This window comes from Taurulus bubalis (genome assembly GCF_910589615.1).
Source record: "Taurulus bubalis genome assembly, chromosome: 6".
Lineage (NCBI taxonomy): Eukaryota > Metazoa > Chordata > Actinopteri > Perciformes > Cottidae > Taurulus > Taurulus bubalis.
In genome coordinates, this window is record NC_136594.1 from 22,238,416 (window position 1) to 22,263,829 (window position 25,414).

Consider the following 25,414-nt stretch of genomic DNA (forward strand, 5'->3'; position numbering starts at 1 on the left):
TTGAGAGAGCAATTTAGTTGAATAGGAACGTAATTTTGTAGGAGACAAGTTCAAAGAAGAAAAAAAAATTGTTTTTGTTGACAGTTTATTCGTAGAATCATTAAATCAACGTTTTGCCGCACCTACTATTGAACATGATCCTTTATTAATCCCCTCGGGGAAAGTATTCTCTGCATTTAACCCATCCTAAGTAATGAAGGAGCAGTGTGTTGCCCGGGTTCAGTGTCTTGCTCAAGGACACTTCCACATGCAAACTATGGAGAGACAGGAGATCGACTCGGCTACCTTGTGCTTACAGGACGACCACTCTCCCCATGAGCTACAGTCGCCCTCTATTAAGAGCAATGCATAGTTGAAACTTTTGTTTCTGAAAAACTACATCACCAAAGTGTATGATCAAGAAAAGTAGATAAACATGTTTCTTTAATGCACTATTATCAGAGAGAATTGTGGAAAAAAAAGTCTACGCAATCTAAAACTAAAATGTCCTCCTGTAGTTAAATTAAGATAATGGATAAATGATGAACAATTGAATTGTTAAGTTGATGGTTATTTAGGTCAGCTTCTGATGAAGACCTCACTGTAAGGCTTTCAAAGTATCAACTCTAAGGACACAGTGCCATCGAGCCCTAGGTACTGTATGCCTCCATCAGTGATGCAGCCTAACGACACCATTTACCAGCAATCTCACACAACAATAGCATTCATAATAGAAAAATAAAACTGTCTACTTATGCGGGGTAAATGGACGTTTCTGGGTCAGAGCTCCAGAACTTCATGTGCACAATATCAACTAGTCCTCTACTTGAGGGTTGATGTATGTGTCTCACTGACAATAGAGTGCTGGTCTTCACTTGCGAACACCTGGTCGTCTCACGTTCGGAAGTCAGCTGATGCATCAAAGTTTGTCCGTACCGAACGCCATTGGAGTCTATCTGATAGTTGTTGAGATATCTCACTAAAAAGCCCAGAAATGTCAAGGTAGGGTTATGGTTCATGTCTGGGTTTAATCTATCAATCAGCTGGGGTGATCAGAGACCAGCATTGGGGCATGTATTTATTTTTCCTTTTTTATAAAATAGACTTAACCAATTCAAAACCAATCCCTCTCTAACCTTTGCAGAGAGAATGTTCACATATTGTGCTATGATTTGGGTTAGAGTTAGACCTACAGCTGCATTATTTCAAAGAAATAATCATCCTGAAAGGGACCTGAAACCTTTTCATTTTTGCTGTGTCATCTTGATTTACTCTTAACCAGGAACATATAGACTGATATTTACACATCTGAACAAAATCTCACATGTGTAGCCTTTTATTATAACACCAACATTATTCAAATAGCCCTAGTGGTTGCAGAGATACACCCTTTTTAGTTATTTAGTAATTGTCGAGCAGAGGCCTAAAAATAGGTTGGTTTTAAACTTAGAATAGATTTAACAACTCCAATGGGCTTCGAAGAGTAGGCGGCATTATATGTAGGGCAACAATCAGAGGCAAATTATATAACATGTCCACCCTCGGTGACTAACAGCGCCACTCCACGCACAACGACAAGAGGACTCTTCTCGATATTTCATCGGGGCCAACTCTTTGTCTTTGCTAAAAAGGTGAAGATGTCATTTTCTGGATAAGTGAGCAATTACACTTCCCCAGTCGTTGTTTTATTTATTTTTTTCCAGAAGTGGCGAAATTACAGTTCTGTGCTATGAACGGATCAAACAGCCAAACAAGGACACGTAATCTCATCAGTCGCAGGCGAACAGTGTGGCCGCAAGGCACCGAAGTGATACCGCCATGCTTCCTGAGCACCGTCAGGGGAAGGAGGGCTAACTGTGAGTGGCAGTGAGTCAGTACCTGACTGACTTATCTTCTGGATACATAAAATGGTAGCTTTGGGGTTCAATCAGAAAGACTGTTCCTTCTTAACTCATTCAGTTTTGCCCAAACAATGCCTCTTGGCTCAAATCCATTTACTGGTTTCTTGTAGCTACAATATCAGTTTTAAAATGTGAAAGACAGCTGACCTAACCATAACCCGTACCTATGTGTTCTTTCAATCCACTGAAGCTAGAAAATGATCCCGCTTAAACACATTGGATCGAATTATCCATTCTTTTCGTAAAACATGTACGGCAAAATCAGATCTTAATTTGATCGCTGACATATCTATTGTCTCTCCTGTAGTACTCTATTGCCTCATCGCCACTGCTTGGTTTGGCCCAACTAAACTCCCTTTTTGTACCAGGTGCTCCTCAATCTAGGAAGATTCTTAGCGGATCGGAGCTGCCGTGACAGAATCCTCTACGGGAAACCGTAGAGGATTCTAAGTTGCTCCATCCATCATTCATCATCAGCAATTCGTTAAACAATGGATTACATTGTTTTAACCGGGTACCAGGTACTATCCACTGCTTTTGCCAACGTAAAAACCACAAAAGAGTGGTTCAAAGGCATTTGAGTCCAGACGTGACGAGCTGGTATCATGCAGTAGCCATCAGGCACAAGTGAGCCTCGGCTAATTTGGCTAGAAAAGGGAAGCCATTAAATCGGCATCGCTTTCACTTAAAATAGGATTGTTCTTCTCTGTAGGGATGTATCTGTCCATGGTGCTGGCGGCCTGAACTTCAAACCACCAAAATGTGACATTTCAGATTGAGAGACTTTGGCTGATCATCATCAGCTTCATGGAAGCCGTGACTAAGTTTGCACCTGTAGACGGAGAAAAACGACCACACAAGACTGAACAACCACAGACGCACAAAGACTCACATATGGACATGTATGCAGTATTTATACAGCAAGAACGACGGAAACTAATATTTTTAATTTTTTCAAAGATGTGTCATCTTTTTCACTTTCATCATGTGGAACCTTGGAATGCCGCTGTGATGAATCCGGTAGGATGCGGCATGACTGATCACCCAACTGATCACTGTTGAGCTTAATGCAGACTGACAAGCCATCCGACTGCTGCTGGCTCACACGTGCACTCCCAGCCAGAAAGTGGTGAAAAGCTGCACCTAGCGCAATCTAAAAGCTTTTTGTACCCGTCTTTTGAGAAATTATAGGAAATGAGAGGTCGTTCAGAGATTCAGAAATATGTGCACATAACATTCAGCCATAAATGGGTCTATTTAGTGAAAAGCCGTCCTTGAACATTGTTGGACTCGATGGACAGTTGAAATAAAAGGATCAAAATCAATGCAGCAGAGAAAGAGCTATCCTCTTGTTTTCTCCATCTCTGTCATAACCTGGAGCCTTCTATAGGGCTGAATAATTTACCAAAGTGATGTTTGAATATTTGTTCCAACTACTCAGATATCTATTTTTTGCACATTGTGGCCATGACACCGTGTCCTTTTTTTTTACACGAGTGACGCATCAGATTTGTTCCTTCATCTTGATCTAGAAAACTATGCAGCTCTTTTTTAAGTGTGTTTTAGAGTGTGGATGTAATGTTCTCCCCCCTCCCTCTGACATACAAACACAGACGGGCACACGCAGTCTCGAAGCGAGCATAACTCTGACTCTTTTTGTCTTGATGCCGAGAAGCATCTCATCACTGAGTCACAGTTATTTAGTATGTAGTTTATTCTAAAGCGATTAGCGAAAAGATTATAGAGAGAATGCATTAATTCACACTTTTGGAAGCGAGTCATGGGGTTGAGCTGCCGACTTGAGTGGGTTTTTGCTCTCCTACATCCTGATGACTTTCCATTCAGTGTGTCCACAATTTAAATGAAGATAAGAGATAACAATGCATTACATATTTGATTACGTCCCACTATTTGAGCTTTTTAGACATGCTCCTGTGGTTTGACTGATAGAGTTTGTCGTCGGACTTACATTCTATACGGCTGCATCTCACAGGAAGCTCCCGGTGGTAACAGGACCTGACAGCCGCTGCAACAAATAGTTGTGAGTCACGTGACTGAGGAGACGTTTGTAACCCCATCTGATCCTTCTCCAAACGCACTAAAGAATGATAACTTTCTGGGCAAATGAGGTCAACTTTACGTTTAAATTCGTCATTAAATGAGCGTTTCACCGCAAATGTACAATCATCCTATTTCATCCTTCTGTGCGGTGTATGAACGTGCAGATGCGTTGCTGGGATCCATTTGAATTCCAATGAAACCCCATTTGCCGTGCCAGGCATGACACATGTTTCTCATTAGTGGCATCTTAATTAGCATTGAGTTGTTTTTAATCCACTTAAGATATTAATACTCAGTGTCCCCAGATCATTTCACACACAAAATGTTCGACTGCGTTGGCAAGTCTCAAATCAGCAGAAGTATTCTATCACATTTTGTTAGAAATGTGTTAGAATATCAATGTATTCATCTATTTATCACCTGAGCATGTTTCACTGGTAATCAGTAATTGGAAGTTGTGGCTTTTGAAATCCAGACATTAACATAATGCCTATGAGTCACGAGCCTACAGTCCAGGCCTGGAGGATTACTGTACATCCACACATGCTGCTCACATCCAAAACCGGAATATATAATCCAGGCGCATACATTTGGGGATTTTGGTGGGTTTAGTTATTACACCCAAGAGATACGTGAAATGTGGAGAGGAGGCTGATATATTCGCGGGGCAGAGAGATGTTTGTCAAAATAAACTCCCAGGTGATTTGTTGTCAGCTCCTCTTTCCTTTTTGATATTATAATATTAAATTGTTACGTTTTTGAGTTGACATCTTTGGTAGAAAAGCAGAGGTAAACACAAAAAACATAGATTACAAAGTTGAATATGTCATTGTGCAATCTTGCAAATGTCCAGCGAAGCAAGGATTGTGGGATTGCGTTTAAGTGCCACAAAAGATGACAGATGAACGCTGGAGAGAAAACTATTTTAGCCCAACGTTTGACAGTCCAAAATATACAACAGGGCGACTGAGGCTGCAGACGCGTGCACGGCCTCAAGAAAACATCCGTAAGTAAAGAGAAGAAAAGAGGACCGCAGATAGTTGGAGTGCATCGAACATTGTTGTTATTGTGCTTCGCTGCCCTGAATTGCATTGCAGTTAAGAAACAGGGGGAAAATGAAGCCCTATAAGTAGACAGCAATGAAGCATCAAGGCAACATGCAGGACACATGATCAACAATAATAGAAAAGCCTTCTTTTCCAGTGATTTTTGGGACCAATGTTCTTGTGTATATCCTGATTTGAACAAAGGCAGAAAGGGTAACGATGCAAACAGGAATTCTTCTTGTGTTAGGTGGAGACTGCTTTCAGTTGGGGATTGGTACACATTTGGTGCTCCAGTGAGTATTTACAACAGCAGAAAGGTTTCTGATGGAATGACACAAAATAAACAAGGACAGTGTACTCAGTGGAGTGCAGATCACCACCAGGTGCTTCCGCAAATACCAATGCTGTATTTTGTGATTCACTGGATACAACCCACAGTCGGCTAATCCACCGTCTAGGCTGCAGGTGTATCAGATGGGTTTTTCACTCGCACGTCTCAGACAAAAGCTTTAATATGTTTTTAAGCGAGAAAGTAACAGCATCTATGTTTCTGTCCTGTTAGTTCTCTGTAAACGCTGCAGCAAACGTCCTAACTGAGCCGCCTCGAGAGCGGGCCGACCGTCGCTCGAGCATATTCAGTGTTCACAGTCCTGCTGGTAAAATGTTAATTTAGTAGGCAGTACATTAGTATGTGATTACCAACACAGTCTCTGCAGCTGGCTGAGCGGCGGCAAAGCACTCAGGTGAAGAGTCACTTGAGCTGTGAGTGCCAAAGGAGTCAATCAGTGGCAGAATTAAACAAGTGTGATTCAGCGCAATCACGAGAGGTCCTTTAGAATACAGCCATAAATGAGCCACCAAAATATTACGCCGTTTGGTGGGGCAGAATGCGAGACTAACCGTGGACAGATGCACACACAGACACACACAGACACACACAGACACACACACACACACACACACACCTCCTTATCTCCTGGCAGAGAAGAGAAGCTCTCTCTCTCGGACACTGATAGTGGTTGCAGACAGGCGATTTGACTGTTGACGTACAATATCCTGGCAGACATCCTGTCGGTCCGTCATTAAGAACTGCACTACAGCGTGTAGCCTCATCCCCAATGATAGCAAAGATGTTTGTTTTATCGGCTACTTGGGCGTATGTCTTTACTTTTGAAATGACCCGTCTCTCTTCCAAAATGTGGCAAACAAAAAAGGAAAGAATAGATGATTGGTTTCCACTTAAGGAAGTCGTGAAATAAATGTCCGGGCCACAAAAGCCATAAAGTCAAAAACCCAACCATAAAGATGGCATCATCACTCACTATTTACTCAACCACTGTACCTGTACAACTCAATTTGCTTCAACAAGGTGAGCCTATGAACCGACTCTGCCGGACTGGAACGCCATTTGGAAAAAGCTCAAGCACCATATCAACAGTGTTACAGCCACAGAGGTCACAGTGGCGACAGAAGGCTGTCATACCCGACATGCATGAATTGGACTATTTCAGCTTTAGCTCTGATAAGACGTGATGCAGTTTATGACGGGCAGGAAGAGCCCACGTTTAAAGTCTGTCTCAACAACTCCTGTTTGAGTAAACTACAGTGCTCATCTGTTTTAGGAAATGACTAGATATTAATGAACGGTTTTCAAGATCCAAGTCTTTAATAGGAAGAAATGGCCTTGTTTTCTTTTTCTGTTTGTGTGTTTATTTTTATTTATGTTTTTTTCTTTTGGGGGAGGGGGAGCATTAACGGTTTCATTAGATTACGTTCACTTTTTATCCGCATCAAAACATTATTAGTCCTCCTTCAACCGTGTAAGTACAGATATGTAAAGGCTAATTCAGACGTAGGGCAACATTTATATTTGGCATGCGTCACATTTCCACATCAACAATAAAAAAAAAACAATCAGGCCTGGGGGCCAAGAGACAGAGCCAGGACTATTCCTCACAGCCACTCGGGAATCCATGTCAAATAAAGACACACAGGAAATAATAAAAATACAATGTCAGATTGATGATTTAATTATTAACAGGGAAAGACAAAAAAAGAAGGATTGAGTGAGGGTTGCATGTGAAAAGCACACTCGATGGCGCATTCAGTGTCACGACACGGGTCACGTAGACAAAGCAACCTGTTGAACCGGCATTGACAACTAAACAAAACTAAGCCGATTAATGACCGGATGATCATATATATTTAGGGCTTTTCCTGGATCGAACTACAGCCTGTCAATAAAATACATTTTGCCATCAATTGCTCCACGCCGCAATATTCTCAATGTGAGTTTCATATTTGCACACGTCTGAAAATCCGTTTCAGGCCAACAGGCAACGCCATCTGCTGATAGTCATCACCGCAGGGCAGCACGACCGTAAATAGGAATACAAAGCCCGGGATATGAGACATAATGGCGCATGAGGCACAAGACAATCCATCCAGTGGCCACAGATGGGAGGTTCACTTTTCATTTCACTTCAAGCTCTTGATGGTGCCGACCTTCATGTTATAGGAGTTCAGTCTGTATTCCGTGTAGGTTTGCGGCATTCTGTCATGTGCAAGTTGGATCACAGGATATACAGTGTGCAGCAATGGCCTCGTACTTAGCAATTTTACCTTCACTTGCCTCACATATGCCCACTTCTGTTTTTAATTTCCTGCCTTTCACCAGAATACCTCTAAACAAACCTCCAGATGAGAGATTTAAATGTTGCAGCGGTGTGTTCGTAGAGAAGGTGCGTGAGGGCATTAGCAAGTCCTTGCAATTAAAATAAAGGCAAAGTTGAAGGCAACAAAATTACTGCGCAACATGTGATTATCACAACAATCAAGTGAGTGTCAACATTTTGAACTAAATCTATTTAAAAAAGGCCCTGAAAACCTATTATCGCAATTGGCTAATTAATCAAAATAAAGGTTTCATCTACAAGAAGACACACGTATCTGCCAAATATTGAAAAGCTTCGGTTATTTCACGTTATTTGGTTATTTTCCATTTTGTCCGTGCCCCAATCAGGCAACATTCATATCAAAATCTAGCGACATTTTTGTCGTCGTTTGCTTATGTTGCCATCAAATCTGATGAAACCACAGTAACAACACGGACAAACGAGTATTAAATCCCATCCTCCAGTTCCCCTTCAGGTAAAAATGGTTTGCATCGTTGGCTGCGAGCCACCTGATGTCTTTGGTATTTCTCGATAATAGCCGTTGCCTCTCAGCGGCAATGGCTATTATCGAGGAATACCAAAGACTTCAGGTGGAAATATATATATATGTATATATTTCTTTATCACTGCCAGAACAATATGACGGGAACTGTCATCAGTTTAGACGTCCTGTTTTAAATCCCACAGCAGTGACTGCAGCCATCATTGTTCCTCACATTGTGTGCATCAGGCCAGGAGAGTTCACAGCTAATATTCCCACAGTGCTTAGCTGCGCTCCACTGCCCATCAGATGGTACAGCGTATGAGTGAATATTAAAAGTGTGTGTTGGTGGCTCGGTTCCGCGCTGTTGCCCAACCCAACAAGGCAGAGAGTCACAGTCTGCTTCTCCTCAGGAGAACCTGAGGAAGATCAAGAGTCAGGCTCACGGCTCGAGGGGGAAACATGACAAACTTGCAGGCGATGCATCGTACCTAATTAGACACCATTCACGATTCAGTGGTGCATTTGTGAGCTGATCTATAAGCTGCTCCCCCGAGAATCTGCATAAAATGTCATCAGCTTAAGGACAGATACGTTCTGCAGAGGTATTTATTATTCTAAATTCACACCGCGTGAAGTAAATCACATGGTTTCAGCTCAGGCTTCACCTTTACTACTGGAGGAACAGGAACGCAACTACAGACTGAGAGTGGAGAAACCGGCCCCCACTCAAATACTGTAGGAATATTGTGCTGGTTACATCAGTGGGTGAAGAGTCAGATACTATTTTTATAATGAAAAATAATCAGTCTTTGGTACACAAGAGTCAACAATATAGAGCAGGGTGTGGAAAGGATCAATAAATAATTCATTTCAAAATGTTATTATTGGTTTATGTAAGCCATCTGAACCTTTCAGATCATCATTCAGTTTGTATGCACCATACACCTGGAATAAACTCCCAGAAAATGTAGGCGTAGAACCTTTCTGCCACAACCTTTTATTAAATCAAATATTAATATTTTGCACTGGGATTTCTATTTATTCAGTTTGATTGAATTTCAGCTATGCACAGTGAGTACATAAATATAGAAAATAAATTAGAAATCTGTGAGGTGTTTTCAAAAGCAAAAATAACCCAAACATGATGAGAAATACACACCGTATATTTAATGCAATGCCATCTCTCATCTCCCCACACCTGTGTGACCAGAGCGGTGTGTACATATGTATCACACATTCTTTGTAGGTGGTTGTTCTCATTCATAGCATACATCATCAAAAGTAAATAAATAGAATTTACCATGTGCCGGATATCGTTCCCGGCCCCATCAGAGCCTTCAGTGCATTCTAATAATTGGCTGCAGAACATGCAAAATATTTTCATACAAAGGGATGTCAGAGCTGTAATTATAAGAATTTATGACAGTGTAGATTCAAAGGTTTGTTTATTGTCATAAAGAGGAACCACAGAATCCATTAATCAGTCACGAGAGCAGGATGATTCGACTCTGGAAGTTGTGGACTCTCTGCAGCAAGACGATCTAAATAGAACAGTAATCTAAAAAGGATCTTCGGACACCTGTTTCCATGTCTTTGTTTCCTCGTGCTCTCCACACTCCGCCTGCATATCGCCTCCTTTCTCCTCCTGAATTGGCCGCGTACACCGATTTACATACTCCATCGCCATTGGTTGCCTGGATGTTACGCTGCAACAGGCTGCCCTCTGCTGATTGGTTGCAGCTGCAGGAGGGCATGGACGCTCTCCCACCAAAACAGGCATAAAAGGCAGCTGTGGGGATCGGACGCACAGGAGCATCTGATAAGCAACTTTAAGACGCTTTGAGAGACACTGCCAGTTTAAATAAAATAAGAAAATCCGAGCAAGTGAAACAAAGCAAGAAAAGGAATCTCAAGATGAAGACTCTCAAGGAACTGCTGTAAGGGAGCTATTCAAGGGAATCTATTTAGAAAGGTAGAAGTCAGTGACAGGTGTTGTCATTTGCAGCGTCTATTTTAGAGCACTGAGGAAGTGAGTCGACCGAGATCGTTTTTGGGACATTTCCTTTTTCTCATTTTGGCGGGGGAAAAAAATCCCCTCAACAAAAAAAGCGGGATGTCTCTGGAGGTGAAGGAGAAGACGCAGGTGCGAATGGTCTTTCTGGGGGCAGCAGGAGTGGGCAAGACGGCCCTGATCCAACGCTTCCTCCAAGACACCTTCGAGCCCAAACACCGGCGCACCGTGGAGGAGATGCACAGCCGGGAGTACGACATCGGTGGGGTCAAGATCACGGTGGAGATCCTGGACACCAGCGGCAGCTACTCTTTCCCGGCTATGCGCAAGCTCTCCATCCAAAACAGCGACGCCTTCGCACTGGTGTACGCCCTGGACGACCCCGAGTCCCTGGAGACCGTCAAGAGCCTCCGAGATGAGATCCTGGAGATCAAGGAGGACAAGAACCCGCCCATCGTGGTGGTGGGGAACAAGTTGGACCTCGAGAAGGAGCGCCGGGTGTCCAACGAGGACGTGCTGTCGACCGTGGAGATGGATTGGAACAACAGCTACGTGGAGGCGTCGGCGAAGGACAACTCCAACGTGGTGGAGGTGTTCAAGGAGCTGCTGCAGCAGGCCAACCTGCCCAGCCGCCTCAGCCCCGCGCTGCGGAGACGCAGGGAGACCTTTCCGAAAGACACCAACTTCCGTCCGCCCATGAACAAGACCAACAGCTGTATCCTGTCCTAGTGGAGGAGGAGAAGTGTTGTTCTGACTCACGGAGGGACAAGTGATGAGAGCACTCGTTGAAAGAGATTAAAGAGAGTCAGCGGGGGCGCTGAGTGATTCTGGACCAGCAACGGACACTTCAGGGTTCAAAAACTGAGGGGAACAGAAACTGAGGAGGGGAATGGTGTTAGGACTGGACCTGAACAGACTGCCAGAGGGAGGGGATGCTTCATTAATTACTCAATATAATGTTGTTGCTGCTTATTTGGTGACATGCCGCTGGTGTTTAGATCAATGTATACCTTTTTAAAAGGTTGTTAAATGAAACTGTTCACTGACACCAAGATTTGGACTGTTGCCAACAGATGTTTTACTGAGGGGGAAGTGTGTAAACATGTTGCGCTGCGTGCAGGAGTTGTACGTCTCATGTAAATTGTTTTAATTTAGTAATTCAGTGTATGTAGCACATCAAGATGTTTACATTTTTTCTTGTATTCGATTCCAATTTGCCATTTTGAGCGTGATATTACTCGTTTAAGTGGTGACATGCAAATGTAAACTGTGGATGCACTTGTCATTTTTAAATGACTTTTCAAAAACGATGTTTTAATGGTGTTTTTCTTGTTTAACTTTTTTTTTTACAAATGGTATATTCTGACAATTTTTTTTGCTGTTTATTTGACAAATGTAAGTGGAATGTGGCTCTAACTGTAATAAAAGATATAAACACAAAAAGTGAAATTTGTTGTGTGCAATTGTTTATAAATGAGGTAGGTTATGAAAAATAAGTCTAGCACACTTGAACATTTTAAATACTTAAAACTGTCAGTGCACCAATTGATGACACCATACAGAAATAAATGAGTTGTATAGCTACAGAATAGAGTACTGTATTGTAGGACTGCTGTCATTTTGACTGCCAGCTGCTCAAATTTACATAAAATCAAAGCTGGAGTCGTCTTGATTCACATCCTAATCCACTGAGAACAGAACAAAATGATTTCTGAAGGCCACCGATATTCTGATAGGACGAGAACACTGATTGTAAAATGTACGGAGAAGTATGAGAGAAGCATCTACGTGTTAAAGCACATATTACAGAACCGTGAACACCGATTATTTTTGTAATAAATAAACCAACAGGCACAACGGAAACTATCCTGTGTTGCTCTAGTTCTTGATCGTATTCATTATTGAAGTGACAAACTAGAAAACGTATGCGTAGTGGACTGAAATCAAGTCTGAGCTCTACATCTCTCAACTGGCTGAGACAAACATTATCAGATCTCTGTCGCCATCTGCTGATGAAAAACATGCATTACATTCACTGAAACTAGTAAAATCTCAGTATAGCTCAGGTTTTAAATGTTTTTTCACTTTAATAATCAAATATCCTGACAGACTAAACTGCATAGTGTTAGAACAATAGAAATGTGTGCCGGTGTTATTATCCATCTGGAGTGGTTGGATTGACGGGACACAAACTGTTGGAGCCTCTTGGATTGTCAGAGATGACTTCTCTGAAGCATACAACAAACTTCACGTACCGTAAGCCTAAATGAAACAGCCTGGATACTGTCACAAACGCTTTTTACGAGGCTTTAACTTCATATTAAAGCAAGTGTTGTCTCTCTCTTAAGGCTTGAAAAGAGACAGCAGTCAGAGTTTGGCTAAAACAAATCCCCTTGAGCATCACAAAATTAAAATGTGAAATAGTTCAGCAGCAATTCTGTTGAACGTGTTGACAAAACGGACTATGGTGCAGTTCCTGAAATAGCTGTGCACGGTTCCCCCTCCACGAAAACCTGCCGAGCGGAGACAGTTGAAGTGCACAGGTCCACGTGCACACTCCATCAGATTAGACTGAACTAAGTTTCCTGTTTTTTTTATTTGAGGAAGTGGCCGAGTAAACGTTGGCGGGCAGTTCCTCTTTCAGGACACATTTAAACTCTTCCGCACTCAGTTCTTGTTCATTTGCGAGAGGAATGCGGCCTAGAAGCTTCGGTCACACGGGTGTGTGGATTTGTCGCCTCGTAGCGAGGAGTTCCTCTTGAATTTGTGTCTCCGGTGGATATTTGAGGATTTCTGGACAGCCGTTTCACGTGCGCTACCTTTACGTCAGTATTGCTTGTATTAGCCGCACTGAGGGAAGCCATTCATACAGTTGGGACTCAATTCTCAGAGGTCTTGGCCCCTGGACTTGGTCAAAGCTCCTCAGCGGGTTTACAGCAACTCTGAGGCGTTTAGAACAAGTTCAGGGTCCTGGGCAGAACACAGCAAGAGTAATAGTGAGTGAGTGTTGAAATGTCAGCAAAGTAGGAATGCTTTTCATTTTCTGCCTCTACAGAAGAGTAAACATAATGAGTCACATCTATTGTCTATTCTATTTGTATTCTTCTCCGGGTCTCATGTCATGTGAGAGAGAGAGAGAGAGAGAGAGAGACTCAGTCGCACATTTAAATCATGGGTAAAAAGTAGTAATGGATGTCTCTTTAATTGGTAGTCAGAAGTTAGATTTGGAAATCATCGTGACCCAAAATGTAATTTAAAAAGGTTGACCAACTGATTATATACTTTAAACACACGGAGAGTCATCATTGGTCACATTTTGTGCATCAAACGCTACATTTTATCTGCCATCTAACTAGTTCAGGAAGGAAAAGGTTAATTTTAGATAATGTCTCTCACACATAAGCAGGATTGATAAAAAAGAAAAAAGAAATCAAGGCACATCCAGGAACCCTGCCAGCGTTCCACCAAAACGCCCGCTACCGTACTGCGTTTCCTTATAAGTGCCGTGGAACAAACATACATACATACAACCGTAAAATGACATAACACCTCGTGCAGTGCAGAGCTCTTCTGGCTCATGCTTTATGATGAGCATTTTCATCCAAACGAAGCTGACAGCTACAGTTTGAACCGTCATGCTTCATGAAGCGAGCAGCCTCGGCTGTGACTGAAACCGCTTCTGAAAGTTTAGTTTCAGGTGTGAAGCCTCTGGGCTGCACATGTCTGGCCGTTCCAGGAACGTCTTCACGCTTACGATGCAAAATGAAACCTGGACTAATGCCCCAATGGTACCGTGCTACATTCATCCAGTTATTCATGCACATCCAAGCGCGTGTTGCTTAAAATCTGCACATGGAGAAAAATGACCATCCAAGATTAATTGTTTTATTTGCCAAATTCTGCAGCGTACCGAGAGGCTGCACATGATACATTGTGTTGTGCCATTTATGTTTTTGAGATGGTAGGAAGCATATACAGTATTAGTGGAGTGAAACAGTTTGTACAGTCCCATTATGCATCATCAGTGGACTAAAGCACAATTTGAATTGCTTCATGTGTCCCATGCAGGGAATATAGCCAATCTCTTGACATGATTATCAGCAAATCAAACGGGACCAACAGGTTTCTTTGTGTGTTTGTGTGGGAATGCGAGTGAGTGTGTGTGGGAATGCGAGTGAGTGTGTGTGTGTCGCCTCAGTCGTCCACAGCGATGTTGCGGAACAGATACGCCATGGATTCTCCATTGTGGATCCGCCGGATGGCTTCAGCCAGGATCATACTGACATCCACGGTTTTGATTTTTGGACACTGAAGCTTCTGCACCTCGTGCGGCACAGTGTTGGTCACCACCACCTGGAGGCGCAATACAACAGCTTTAGTGCATTTGTGTCAGCCTTTTGATCCAACTATCAAGCTAGAAGAGACCAGATCAACAACAAATATGGAGCTTCTTCTGAACTTGAATGTCTACAACTTTATGAATCCAACTCTAAACATGAGCGTTTGATTAGTTGGGCAGCTTGAGGCGGTACATAGTCTGGGAATAATGCCGGCATTACAAACACCACATGGAAATGATAAGAGCACATTACTCTGTATAGAAACAAACCCCCTCTGTGTTAGAGTAGTTATTTACTTCATGTTGAAACCTCATTGTCATGACATAGGATGCCCCAATAATTAAAGCCATTCCACACTCACATCTTGCCAATACATTTGATGGGAGGTTGAATTCAGGAAACAAAGTCCCACAAACCAACAGACAAAAGTCAAAGTATAAGTAAAGGCTATCACGCTGTGTGGGCCCATTTAAAAGTGCATTTAGAGCATTTAGTGGTTCAACTCCCTTTAGCTAGTGAAACAGTTGGGATGCAGAATGGGCCGTAATACATTATGCCCTTTGCAAACCAGTCATGTTGCAGTTCACATCCATGTCAGTCACTTCATAACTTTATCCTCTTAGTCATGTGTGTGAAATTGTCATAATAACGATTGACTTCATCCTTGAGTCCAAAGGAATTTCTGCCAAAATTGAAGAAATTCCATCGAGGCGTTCCCGAGATATCAGGAGAACGGACTGGATGGACGCAGTAGCCGGCGTGGAGACTTAAAAGAAACCTGGGGGGGGGGGGGGGGGGGGGGCTCTGAGTGACTGACAGAGGATTTTGTGTTTTCCTGCATAAATAAACATTTCCGCCCTAAATTGATGCATAAGAACTCACCAGAATGCAATAAGTTGTCACTCAAAATATCCGTCTACGTAGACGCATTTTACAATCTGAAAAAAGGAAAATACTTGGCGGAAACTAAGAAAGATAGCAATGCGCCATTAATGCGCCGGACCAGTCCGTATTTTAAGACCAACCATGGATGCAATTACATGTGCTCAGATAGGATAGGCCCCTTCAAGTTAAAGTCTGTCCGTCAGAAGGTTTGCATTACGAGGGATGTTATCTTTCTTTCGCTTCAAACCTCCCCGAGACATTCATCAAGGCACCACGAACGTATGAAAAGTCTTACTAATGGAGCGTAAATAAATAGGGATAAGTCACAAAACCGTGACCATGCTTTGTTTCAGGAAGATCAATCAATATACGCAAACTAGTGAAAAGTATTTACAGGTGAAAGAATGGCAAAATTTCGATCCACAGTATGTATTTGTTCTAGATTATTGGTAAAGGATTGGATTACATTGAACATACAATATTAATAAGATCAGTTTACTAAATGTAGATACAAATCAACCTTTTGACTCTTTGATTTTTAACTCCAGTGACGAGATCCACTCATGATCTTTACCTCATCGATGGAAGACTCCTCTATTATTCTTGGGGCATCTGCAGACAGCAGGCCATGTGTAGCCATGATGTAGATCTTGTAGGCACCCCTCTCCTTCAGGATTTCTGCAGCTGCAACAAAGTCCTCCACATTATCGATGATGTCATCCTGAGGAAGTGTCCACGGGGTTAGGCATCAAAGAGAAAAGAAAAACATATACATTTAGATTGATGGAGGGCAGGACATTTCTGAGAAGACTTTTTTTGGGAGGTGGCATGCCATGCAGGTAGTGCACACAAAAAAGAAAGAAAAGTCACAAAAAAAAAGAAAAAAAATGCCACAAATTATAAAATAATCTTTCACACAAACCTGCATAATTAACAATGATTTCCAAGAAATAAAACAATTCCTCACACTGCATCGCTCCAATTCAAATGTTTCATTTCAAAAGGAGGAATGAATTACATAAACGTTTGCACTCTTACAACAATGATGGCGATCCTGCCGCCTACATCTCCAACGACAGTGATTGGGGGCTTCTCCTTTGCCATCATTACTGAAACACACAGATGAGGTGACAGAATGTTTATTTCCCCAAAAAAAGATGGAGGGCTCCGTCCTCCAACCCCATTCAGGAACGGATTCTCGGTGTGAGATAAACGTAAGAGTGGAAAAGGTGAGAAGGGACTGGGTTAAAAACCTGCAAACGTCACATGCAAGACATCTCTACCCCAGCAAGCTTCCACCACGGCACCGATCCAATAACTGCAGGCTATCGCAGACCAAGACTTGATGGGTTTACATGGTGCAGCTGCATGTGGATGTGGGAGATGACCAAGTGGCTGTAGAGCAGAGCCTCTTTCAGGAACCACAGAACAGGATTGATTATTATTATTTGTAATCTAGTCAAACACCTTCTCTTTTTTTTCCCAACGTAATTGATCTTGACGCTTATCCAAGCCCCCCAATTGGAATTCTCTCAACCCCAAATGGCATATTAAAATATCTTGAGGAGTTCATTCAGATTTGGGATTTAAAGTAATAATCAATCCAGGTCTAGAACCCACCACATCCGTAGTACACTTGTAGGGTCCCAACGGGGCACCTAACATGTCAAAAACCTTCTTCCAAACCAGGCACGTTCAGAGGTCCCTTCCCAAATCCACCACAAGACCAACCAGCAAGGCATCTGTTCAAAAAACTCAAATTCAAAATGTTTCAAATGGTTACAGGGTTGAAAAAGAAGCCAAGAAACTTGAATCAAGCCGTTTGAGCCCTCAACTCAAAGCAGATCAAGCAGAAAGAAGCCAAAACGGAAGAAATCAGGCAGGGGTATCATCACTTGACATGAGGTTCAAATCAAGCAATACATTCATTCAAATCTCTAGTTCACAATCATCAGTGTTCCAAGTTAAGCTAGATCTAGTAGGTGGGTTCATTAAACATTATGCTATTCAATGACGGACTGGTTTATGTCTCTGATGGGTCTTTTTTCATCTATATTTGAAATATTAGGCAGCCTGAGAATCACACACTAGAAGAACATAAATCATATCATCCATGTCAGTTTCTTATTCCTGTAATAATTCAACATTTTCCCTGAAAAAAGGATATGAGAACGAGTGCTTCCAACAATTAGCCTCACCACTTAGGGAAAAGCAATTTTCATCTCATGACCCAAGTATTTTCCATTACCAAAAACAAGTTGCGTGTATGCTGATGAAACTTATGGTGGGCGTGTTTCATTTCCCCAATTCCTTTTAATATCTTTGTAGAAAGTCCCGTTTGACCCAGATGTAAACTCACATGACTAGTCCAATCAAAAATACTAATTGTGAACCATGCTATTGTTGAACAGATGACGTGTAGATTCCTTTAAAACCTCAGCAGTAAGCTCGGGTCAGTGTGTGAAATATCTTACATCAGTAAGGATGACATCATCTTGGCTGCAGGAAGAGGCCAAAGATTAAATAGGCTCACAGTTTTGCTGCACTGGGGAGACATCCGTTAATCTGAACTTGCAGTGCAGTAAAATGCTGAGATCCTGGTATACGGTATTTAGAGTCTACGTGCTGCACAAATCGGTTTTATGGCAGCAGTTTAAAATGCGATGATGTGCTGCAACTTGCAGCTTAACAACAGCCTAATCCGCCATCGCTGCCTAAACTTGATCACACAAGTGTTCATGATTATTGAACGTTCAGATGGGAAATGGAAGTGGAAGCCTCAGTAACTCAGTCATTCCATGCAGGGAGGCGTCAAAAGGCAGCGCAAAATGGATTCAAGCATTACGATCATACTTGGGAGCTCTATGCCAGGAAATGGAGCATGATGTCTGCTGCCTGCTAGAGGGAGAGAGGGGGAGAAGAGATAGAGGATGGAGGAGAAATGTCATCGCACAATTAGACAGTGGACACAAACCATTACAGAGTACTTACGTGATATCCAAAACAAAACTATTACATCGGTTTACAAAGGACGAGCAGCTGTGTTTAGGGTTAATCAGCCTTTCTGTGCCATGAATTTACCTTTCACCTAATCAATGAGTGTGTGAAGAGAAAGAAAGAGAGAGGGCTGTATGAGTGTGACTCAGCTTAGCTCCTGCTGGGGAAGAGAAAGAGACGGTCGACATAAAACACATTTCTAAGTCGAGGGGGAGCTAAACAAGGAGGGACTTAGGACCCAGCGGAATCTGGGTGGAAAAAAAACCCCAGAGCTTCTGTGATAGTGGGCGAGCTGGACCCAGCATGCAGTTCGGCAGTGTAATTTTATAAATGTACAATTATTAGTGTTACAAATTGTTTATGTGTCACAAACTGTTGTGTCTTGATGTTTTACCATGTTAAAGAGTGTTAGTTGTAGGATATTAATTGTTGTTATAAAGTTAAAAACCCTGACTCCATCTCAATACACGTAATACAAGTAGCGCTGACCGCTGCGCCCTCAGCGATGAGATGTGAAAAATAAATGTTGCTGCCTGCTGAAGAGCGACAACTGTTGTTACGGCTACGTTATATGAAAAATTCATACCGTATGGGAACCGGTACACCACACAGCCATACTTGGCACCCGGCGCTTCGCACAGTCCGATAAACACACGGCTCAAAACTCGAGCACTAATCTCCCCTGTTGGAAATGTCGCTCTCCACTTCACCCAACAAACGAGCAGAACTGGTCAGGAGTTACAGTTTCTCTTTATTTGGCCAAGAAGCCGGAGGAAGGAACGTTTCCTGTCTGCAGTGGAAACACTCCATTAACAATTAATAGGATCCCAGCTGATAATGCAGTTATGCTCCCGTTTATGGCTGCACACATGACCCCCATTATAAATTAACAAAAAAGGGCTTGTGATTGACCGGAAAACACTTCACAACTTCCACTCATCATTGAACTGCTGGGGAAAAATAAATGATGAGCGACTGGAGGTTCTCCCTGTCACTGTTGCTTAACAAAAGGAGCTCTCTCTGAGCGGGGAACAATAAAAAAAGACAAAAGATGTGAGGAAACACCCACGGCACATTGTTGGCGTTTTCACCAGGCACCGGGCCAAGAAGAGCAGGCTCCGTGGAATATGTAGAACAACTTTGTTTCCATACAACCAGCCATACAGAATCAGTCAGAAAGCCGGGTTGGGTGTCTTACATGGCAGCTCAAGGCCGGTGTGTCCTTGGGTGGTGCGGTTAGCGGGGGGAGAGAACGGGGGAGATTGTCGTCCATCGGCCATGTCCAGCTCTGAATGATGGGCCTCCCCGTGCATCACTGCCAGCCCGAGTCGCAGCCTCTCAGCGTAGGACTGGGCTCTGAGGCGGACAGAGACACGCAAGAGACAAACAAATGAAACATATGAACGAATGTGCAGGGGGAAAAAATTAAATGACATTTATCACAGAAGCTTTAACACGCCTACAAAGAAAAAAGTGGTTATATGTAAAGATAAAAAATATCATAATGTGACTCGAAAGCGGGAAACTCTACACTACGACAGCAGGATGAGAACTTAAGGCGATCTGGTTACCTCTTGGCAGCTGATGGGGACTTTGCAACAATTATGGCATTCCTGTAGTCTGGGATCTGAGGAAAAATAATACAATATTAGCTATACATTGGTTCCAAAACTCATTCTCTGATGTCCAGCTGGACACCATCCCTGCTGTGCTTGTGTCCAGTGTCACTCTGCCTCACCTCTTCCTGGATGTACTGGATGAGGAATGGGGAAGCTCTCAGGTTGTCAACAGGGAAGCTGAAGAAGCCCTGGATTTCTTTCTGATGGAGGTCCATGGTGATGATGTGAGTTAGCCCTGAAATGCCAAAGGTATGCGTGCATGATGTTGTTGCTTGCTTTTGTGCCAAAACAAACATGGACGGCAGCCAAAAGCTTGCACAGCTCAAAAGCGATAGGATTACATCTGCCCATCAACACCAACAGACCCAACTGGAACAGACCACAGGTCCAACTTGGTGCTACGAGTCATCACGCTCACATCATTTTCATAATTGGCGCAATAGCCGTAAGGCGAGAGGACAATGTGATTCAGGTCTGTTTACCTGACTTTAAATCAGTGGCAATAGGTTTAACTACATAATGGATGGAGGAAATAACAAATCAGTCCATACCGGCTTTAGCCAACATGGCCGCTAGCAGCTTGCAGACAATGGATCCTCTCTTTCTCATCTTGCACTGCTTGCTGTAAGGAAAGTAGGGAATGACCCCGATGATGTTCTTGGCACAGGACGTCTTCAGGGCGTAGGCCATGACCAGAAGCTCCATGATGGCCGTGTTGACATCTCTGAGAAACACATTGAACAACATTAGATTTCACAACTCACAAAAGGCATTATGCTGGTACATAATTGGTCTGAGCTAATGGTCGAAAACAAAGACGATCCAGACGTAGAAGAATATGTCGATGAGCATTGATGAGTCAGCGGCTCAATGTTTGTTAACTTGGCTATCATCCAATAAAACACTGAATAAAACCCCTGACAGTGTTACATTTATAACCTGTTTTTATTTCCATTGTTATCACACACCCTGTTATTAGACTCCACCTTAACCAGCCTTTCCACTGATCCCTAAGCCAAAAATAACCTTGGAAGTTACTGATTGCTGTCATACAGTTAAGGTTGTAACAAAATAAACACCGCCTTAACTCCATAGCTAAACATGACCCAATTATAAAGTTGTTTTCAGGAGAGAAAAAACAAATACCCCCTTGCAGGCAAGAAAATACTTGCTCATGGGACATTTCTAAACTCAATCTGTGGCGAGATTCTGACAGAGTACCACGTCTGCCAAGTTGATGAAGAGGATAGTTTCACTACTTCAGAAAGGTGAAGAGCTGCTGGCGTAACAGGAGACAGTATGTCGCCTCGTTGGCCTCGGCCGCTTGTTGAAACCAGAGATCTCACAATGTGATGTCCTCTCCTTTGGCCTCTGGTTATCTTTCAGACAACTCATTAACAAGGACAACCAGAGGGCTCCCCTGGCACGAGTGAAAGGGCATAGTAAGTGTGGCGCAAAGGTAAACTACATTTGAACCTAGCGGGCAAATGGATGCTGTAGGAATCTTGAATGCACAATGACAAAGACTAGAGTCACAAAGCGAGTATATGAAGTAGAAACTTTTTGACTCGTTTCAATTGATTGCACAGTAATTCCAAGAATACTGGCTTGAAAATTGTTTTCTGGCAGTTCCAAGTTCCTAGTTATTTAATGCCATTTGTCATCCGTTTATGCTTTATCTGGGTCTTCAGCTTGCTAGACGTTCACTTATCCTCGCCGTTAAGTTGTTAATTTTGTCGACCTGTTATTTTATGCCAGGCAAAGTTTGGCGCTGCTGCTGCTGGAAACGAGGCTGACGAGAGCTGACCAAATATTAAACGTATGGGCTGGAGAAGAGGCTGAAAAGCTCAGCGGAGTTCAGAGGTGGTTAACGATTACCGGAGGGTTCATTGTATGAACACAGAGTGATACGATTCTTTGTAGATACAGACCATTAAGGCATCAATGGAGGGGTCTAACCTGGGAATGGTCTGAATGATGAAGATGTCTTGTCCACGGACGGACTCTTTCACGTCCACTCGAGTCTCTGAAAATGAAAAAAAGACAGAAACCCCCCCCCAAAAAACAAACACACATTGTGGGTTCAAGTGCAAAGTCAAGGGAGACCACAAACTCATTAATCTAAAGACGTTCACTGTGGAATGTGATATTTTTCAGGCTTACCTCCATTTGACTCTTGATAAACCAACGACTTGCCCAACTCCACGCCCAAGCGTCTGGGAAAGCAAAAACAGGCCAAAGGGTGTTAAAGACACACACATTAATGTGTAAATGTTCTAGAGTCTACTCATCTATTAGTGTTTACTATTGTGACAAGCAGCTTAATGAATCAACCAGACCACAAAAGGCCTAACACTCTGAGAAGAAAAGAAAAAAAAGAGTATGATCATCAAGTAATTTGTAGTATTAGTCAATTAATAGAGAAATAACCCACAACTATTTGGGTAATCTAATTTTCCAGCATAGGCACCGCTTTGTTTTTTATTATTGCATATTGGGGATTTATGTTGAACAAAAAGAGACATTTGATCAACTTGGAATCCGAGAAAGAGACTTGTTTTGGACATTTAATTGACCAAATAATAAAAGTATTAACAAATAAATAGAAATGGGAAGACTAACAAACCATTAAAAAAAAAAATGTTGGGTAACTTTTCAAACTATGACATACCAACTTCACATGCCCCAACTTCTCAAACGCATCCCCTGTGGCTGCGCGTGTCACGTAATAGTACGAGTGATTTGGAGCGAATGCGGTAACCATGAAGGAATCCGATGCATTCAAGGTTGCGTTACGTTCAGCGGTGGGAAGGCAATAGGACTGTAAATCTCTTACCGGCTTCAAGAAGATAATGAAATCACTTGGCACAAACATTGACCGAGTTGATCTTAACTTTCAGTGCAAAACAAGCCGATCTCTGAACAAGCCCAGGCTTCATGAACACAGCTGTGCCTCAGGCGCAAACTTGGTCATTATAAAAACCTAAAACAGTGCCAAGCCACGATAAAGAATGAACTTGGTGGAAGTTTAAAAAGCACACCGCAGATGAATAAGGCCTTGACAGTAGGGATCCTGCTTCTCTGCCTCCGCAGCCTCGTCCACGTACCTCAACCGGTTTCATTTGTTGTATGTGAAGCCTTATTTGTATGATGACTACGGGGCAATTAAGCAGACAAATAGAAAACACAGTCAGAGAATATCATTGAAGTATTCTCACATGCATTGCATTGAATTAGTTATATTCTCAGAGGAATTACAGGGTCTTGAAAATAAGGATGACTTAAGTTTGGGGAGGGTTTACACACAGCCCAGTCATCACATGTACCTCAGAGTGAATATCCATTCACATTTTCTGTGTGCACGCATTTTTATTTAACCGTTGCTTTGCAAGAAAAGCTCTACTCGGCTTCAGAGTGGCAACATAATCTCCCGAATAATGTTCTGTACGGTTGCCAAACAGTGAAAACTGAGAAAGAGCTATGAGCTCTTTTTCCCTCTGTGCGAGCAATGTAACCTCGGCTTGGCTGTCTGACAAGTCTGCAGAGGGAAAAAACATGGCTGCTCCCCGATTTCAGTAGGCCAACAAGAGCAGATTTTCTTTTTGCAGAGATCTGGGTCGGTGTTCTTAGTAGCAATACAAACGGATACGCCCCTGTCAAAGCAGCCATAGCAGGGCAAACACAGGTGTAATTGATCAAAATTAATTGCAGCGAGCAAGAATGCACAAAAACAAGGGCCCCGGACACTCAGATGAGACAGGGCCATAATTAAACGGCATCATTGACATCTGTGTTTACCCTGCAGTGACATGTCGAAAGGCCAGCGGAAAAAAAGGGGTTCACCTGCTCCGTTTGTACTTTCACATAATTCAGATACATCCTTCCTGGTTTCACTAGTTAAAAAAAAAAAAAAAAAAAACACCACAGGAATAATTGCCTCTAAGAAAAGACGCCTGGCTGCCACAAGCAGCGTCCAGCGGGGTTTATCCATGCCCTGCTTTTCTCCCTCGACAGAGCAGCATCTGCACGGCTTGCTCCTTTCATCATAATGATTCTCCTTGACGAGGCTTTCTAAGTTCCCCACACCAACACCCAGAAGAGAAGGAAAAAAACACATTGGACACAATCCAAAAGGAAAAATCTTTCATCCTCACTACGTGGCGTTGTGCATGGGGTGCTGTTAGTGGTAATCTGGGATGATACTTGAAAGGGAAATAGTGATTAAGGGGGGGGCGCAAAGTATTTTAAGTTTTTTCAAGTTGGATTAAATTCATGGAAAGAAATGTTCAGATTGATTATCCCAAGGCCACTGAAATAGCAATGAGGCCATTTAAGGACATCGACTTGTAAAAGGTGGTTACATAGCAAGTTGTTTTTACATCATGTGAAAACGGTGCCCACGAACTGATCAAGTGTTGATGCTGAAACCGGTTTTAAGTTGTTGTTGCACGTGATGAGACGTGTGATGCATGGAAGGGGTTGGACAAAGAAGTGTAGACAACCCAACTGTTTTGTGGAATGAGGAATGAGTCGCCTTGCAATACAAAAGTGTGTATTCTTCCCTTAGTACAGACATGAACTACTTTAGTGCTGCTATTACTGCGAGTTCAGACTTCAGACCGACCACTCGATTTCCACACTATGTACAGTGTGTGTCACTGTGCGTGTGTGTGTGTGTGTGTGTGTCAATAAAACAGCTCTGAATTCAAAACAATGCACACCCACTGGCCTCAGGTCACCTGGACGACTCCCAGGTGTAGCGTCAGGGGGGATGTCAGGTAACACAGACAGGAAAATGGCATCAATGTGTGTCACAGTCAAAACTCACTTACTCTGTGATCTTCTTGGCCAGCTCGGTGCACGCGGTGGTGGAGTTGGCGGAAAAGACTCGGTAGCCACTCTTTGAGACGTTCATTGTCTTGTAACCGTACGACAGCTTTGGAGTATGCGAGAAAGAGACCAGAGACCTGTGACCCCCGAAACGCCTAATGGGCATATTGCTTCAGAAACCAATGTGGTGTTGCGTTTACCTCCTTCACACAAACAAAAAAAACGTCCTTTAGAGCCGTGTCTACGCTGAAATCTAAACTATGGGTGGTTTTAGACTTCCACCAACTAGACGCATGTTTCTGGAAGACAATACAAATCGTGCTGAAGCTGTGCAACGCCACAGTGTATGTAAACTAAAACAAGCACGCGCACATGCTCCACATGCGACGCTGGTCACAACGACCAGCACCACACACACACGCGCGCGCACACACACACACACACACAGAGAGAGAACCCCCCCGTTCTAGCAGTAAATCGACAGCAGATGGAAAGCTGCGCGCTGTTTCTACGCGGGTCTCTGACTCTTTCCCGTCTCCAGAACACAAACACCGGTTCGTGTTATCATGAAGACGAACTGAAATGG

The 25,414-nt window shown here is 42.9% G+C and overlaps 2 protein-coding genes across 5 annotated transcripts; one reads left to right on the top strand and one right to left on the bottom strand.

The window, feature by feature from the left end:
• Nucleotides 1-10,259: 10,259 nt before the first annotated feature.
• LOC306737583 (ras-related protein Rap-2a-like) lies at nucleotides 10,260-10,886 on the top strand (the record flags this gene model as incomplete). Its single annotated transcript, XM_079219325.1, has 1 exon — nucleotides 10,260-10,886. The coding sequence occupies one exon, from the start codon at nucleotides 10,260-10,262 to the stop codon at nucleotides 10,884-10,886; it is 627 nt and encodes a 208-aa protein (XP_079075451.1).
• Nucleotides 10,887-14,028: 3,142 nt separating this feature from the next.
• Nucleotides 14,029-25,103, bottom strand: LOC306738489 (phosphoribosyl pyrophosphate synthase-associated protein 1-like). 4 transcript variants are annotated; one of them, XM_079220347.1, is made up of 12 exons: nucleotides 25,029-25,069; nucleotides 24,831-24,934; nucleotides 22,162-22,214; nucleotides 21,958-22,024; nucleotides 20,550-20,722; nucleotides 20,118-20,233; nucleotides 19,951-20,006; nucleotides 19,578-19,735; nucleotides 18,236-18,280; nucleotides 16,421-16,491; nucleotides 15,957-16,103; nucleotides 14,029-14,510 (listed from the first exon to the last, which is right to left on the bottom strand). In XM_079220347.1, the coding sequence occupies exons 2-12, from the start codon at nucleotides 24,911-24,913 to the stop codon at nucleotides 14,352-14,354; spliced, it is 1,128 nt and encodes a 375-aa protein (XP_079076473.1). In that variant the 5' UTR covers nucleotides 24,914-24,934; nucleotides 25,029-25,069; the 3' UTR covers nucleotides 14,029-14,351. The 4 variants fall into 4 exon arrangements, with proteins under 4 accessions (XP_079076473.1, XP_079076471.1, XP_079076470.1 ...); XM_079220345.1 differs by having other exon boundaries at nucleotides 18,236-18,277; nucleotides 24,831-25,103; XM_079220344.1 differs by having other exon boundaries at nucleotides 24,831-25,103.
• Between the last annotated feature and the right edge of the window lie 311 nt (nucleotides 25,104-25,414).

Bases quoted from the DNA above. Each gene is read 5' to 3' on its own strand.
- LOC306738489 (XM_079220344.1), bottom strand. From the start codon at position 24,994: ATGCCCATTAGGCGTTTCGGGGGTCACAGGTCTCTGGTCTCTTTCTCG. The intron at 20,234-20,549 runs GTATGGACTGAT...TTGGCATTTCAG, and splicing joins GGCCATGTTGGCTAAAGCCG to GGCTAACTCACATCATCACC. The intron at 16,492-18,235 runs GTATGATCGTAA...TGTGTGTTTCAG, and splicing joins TCCTGGCATAGAGCTCCCAA to TAATGATGGCAAAGGAGAAG.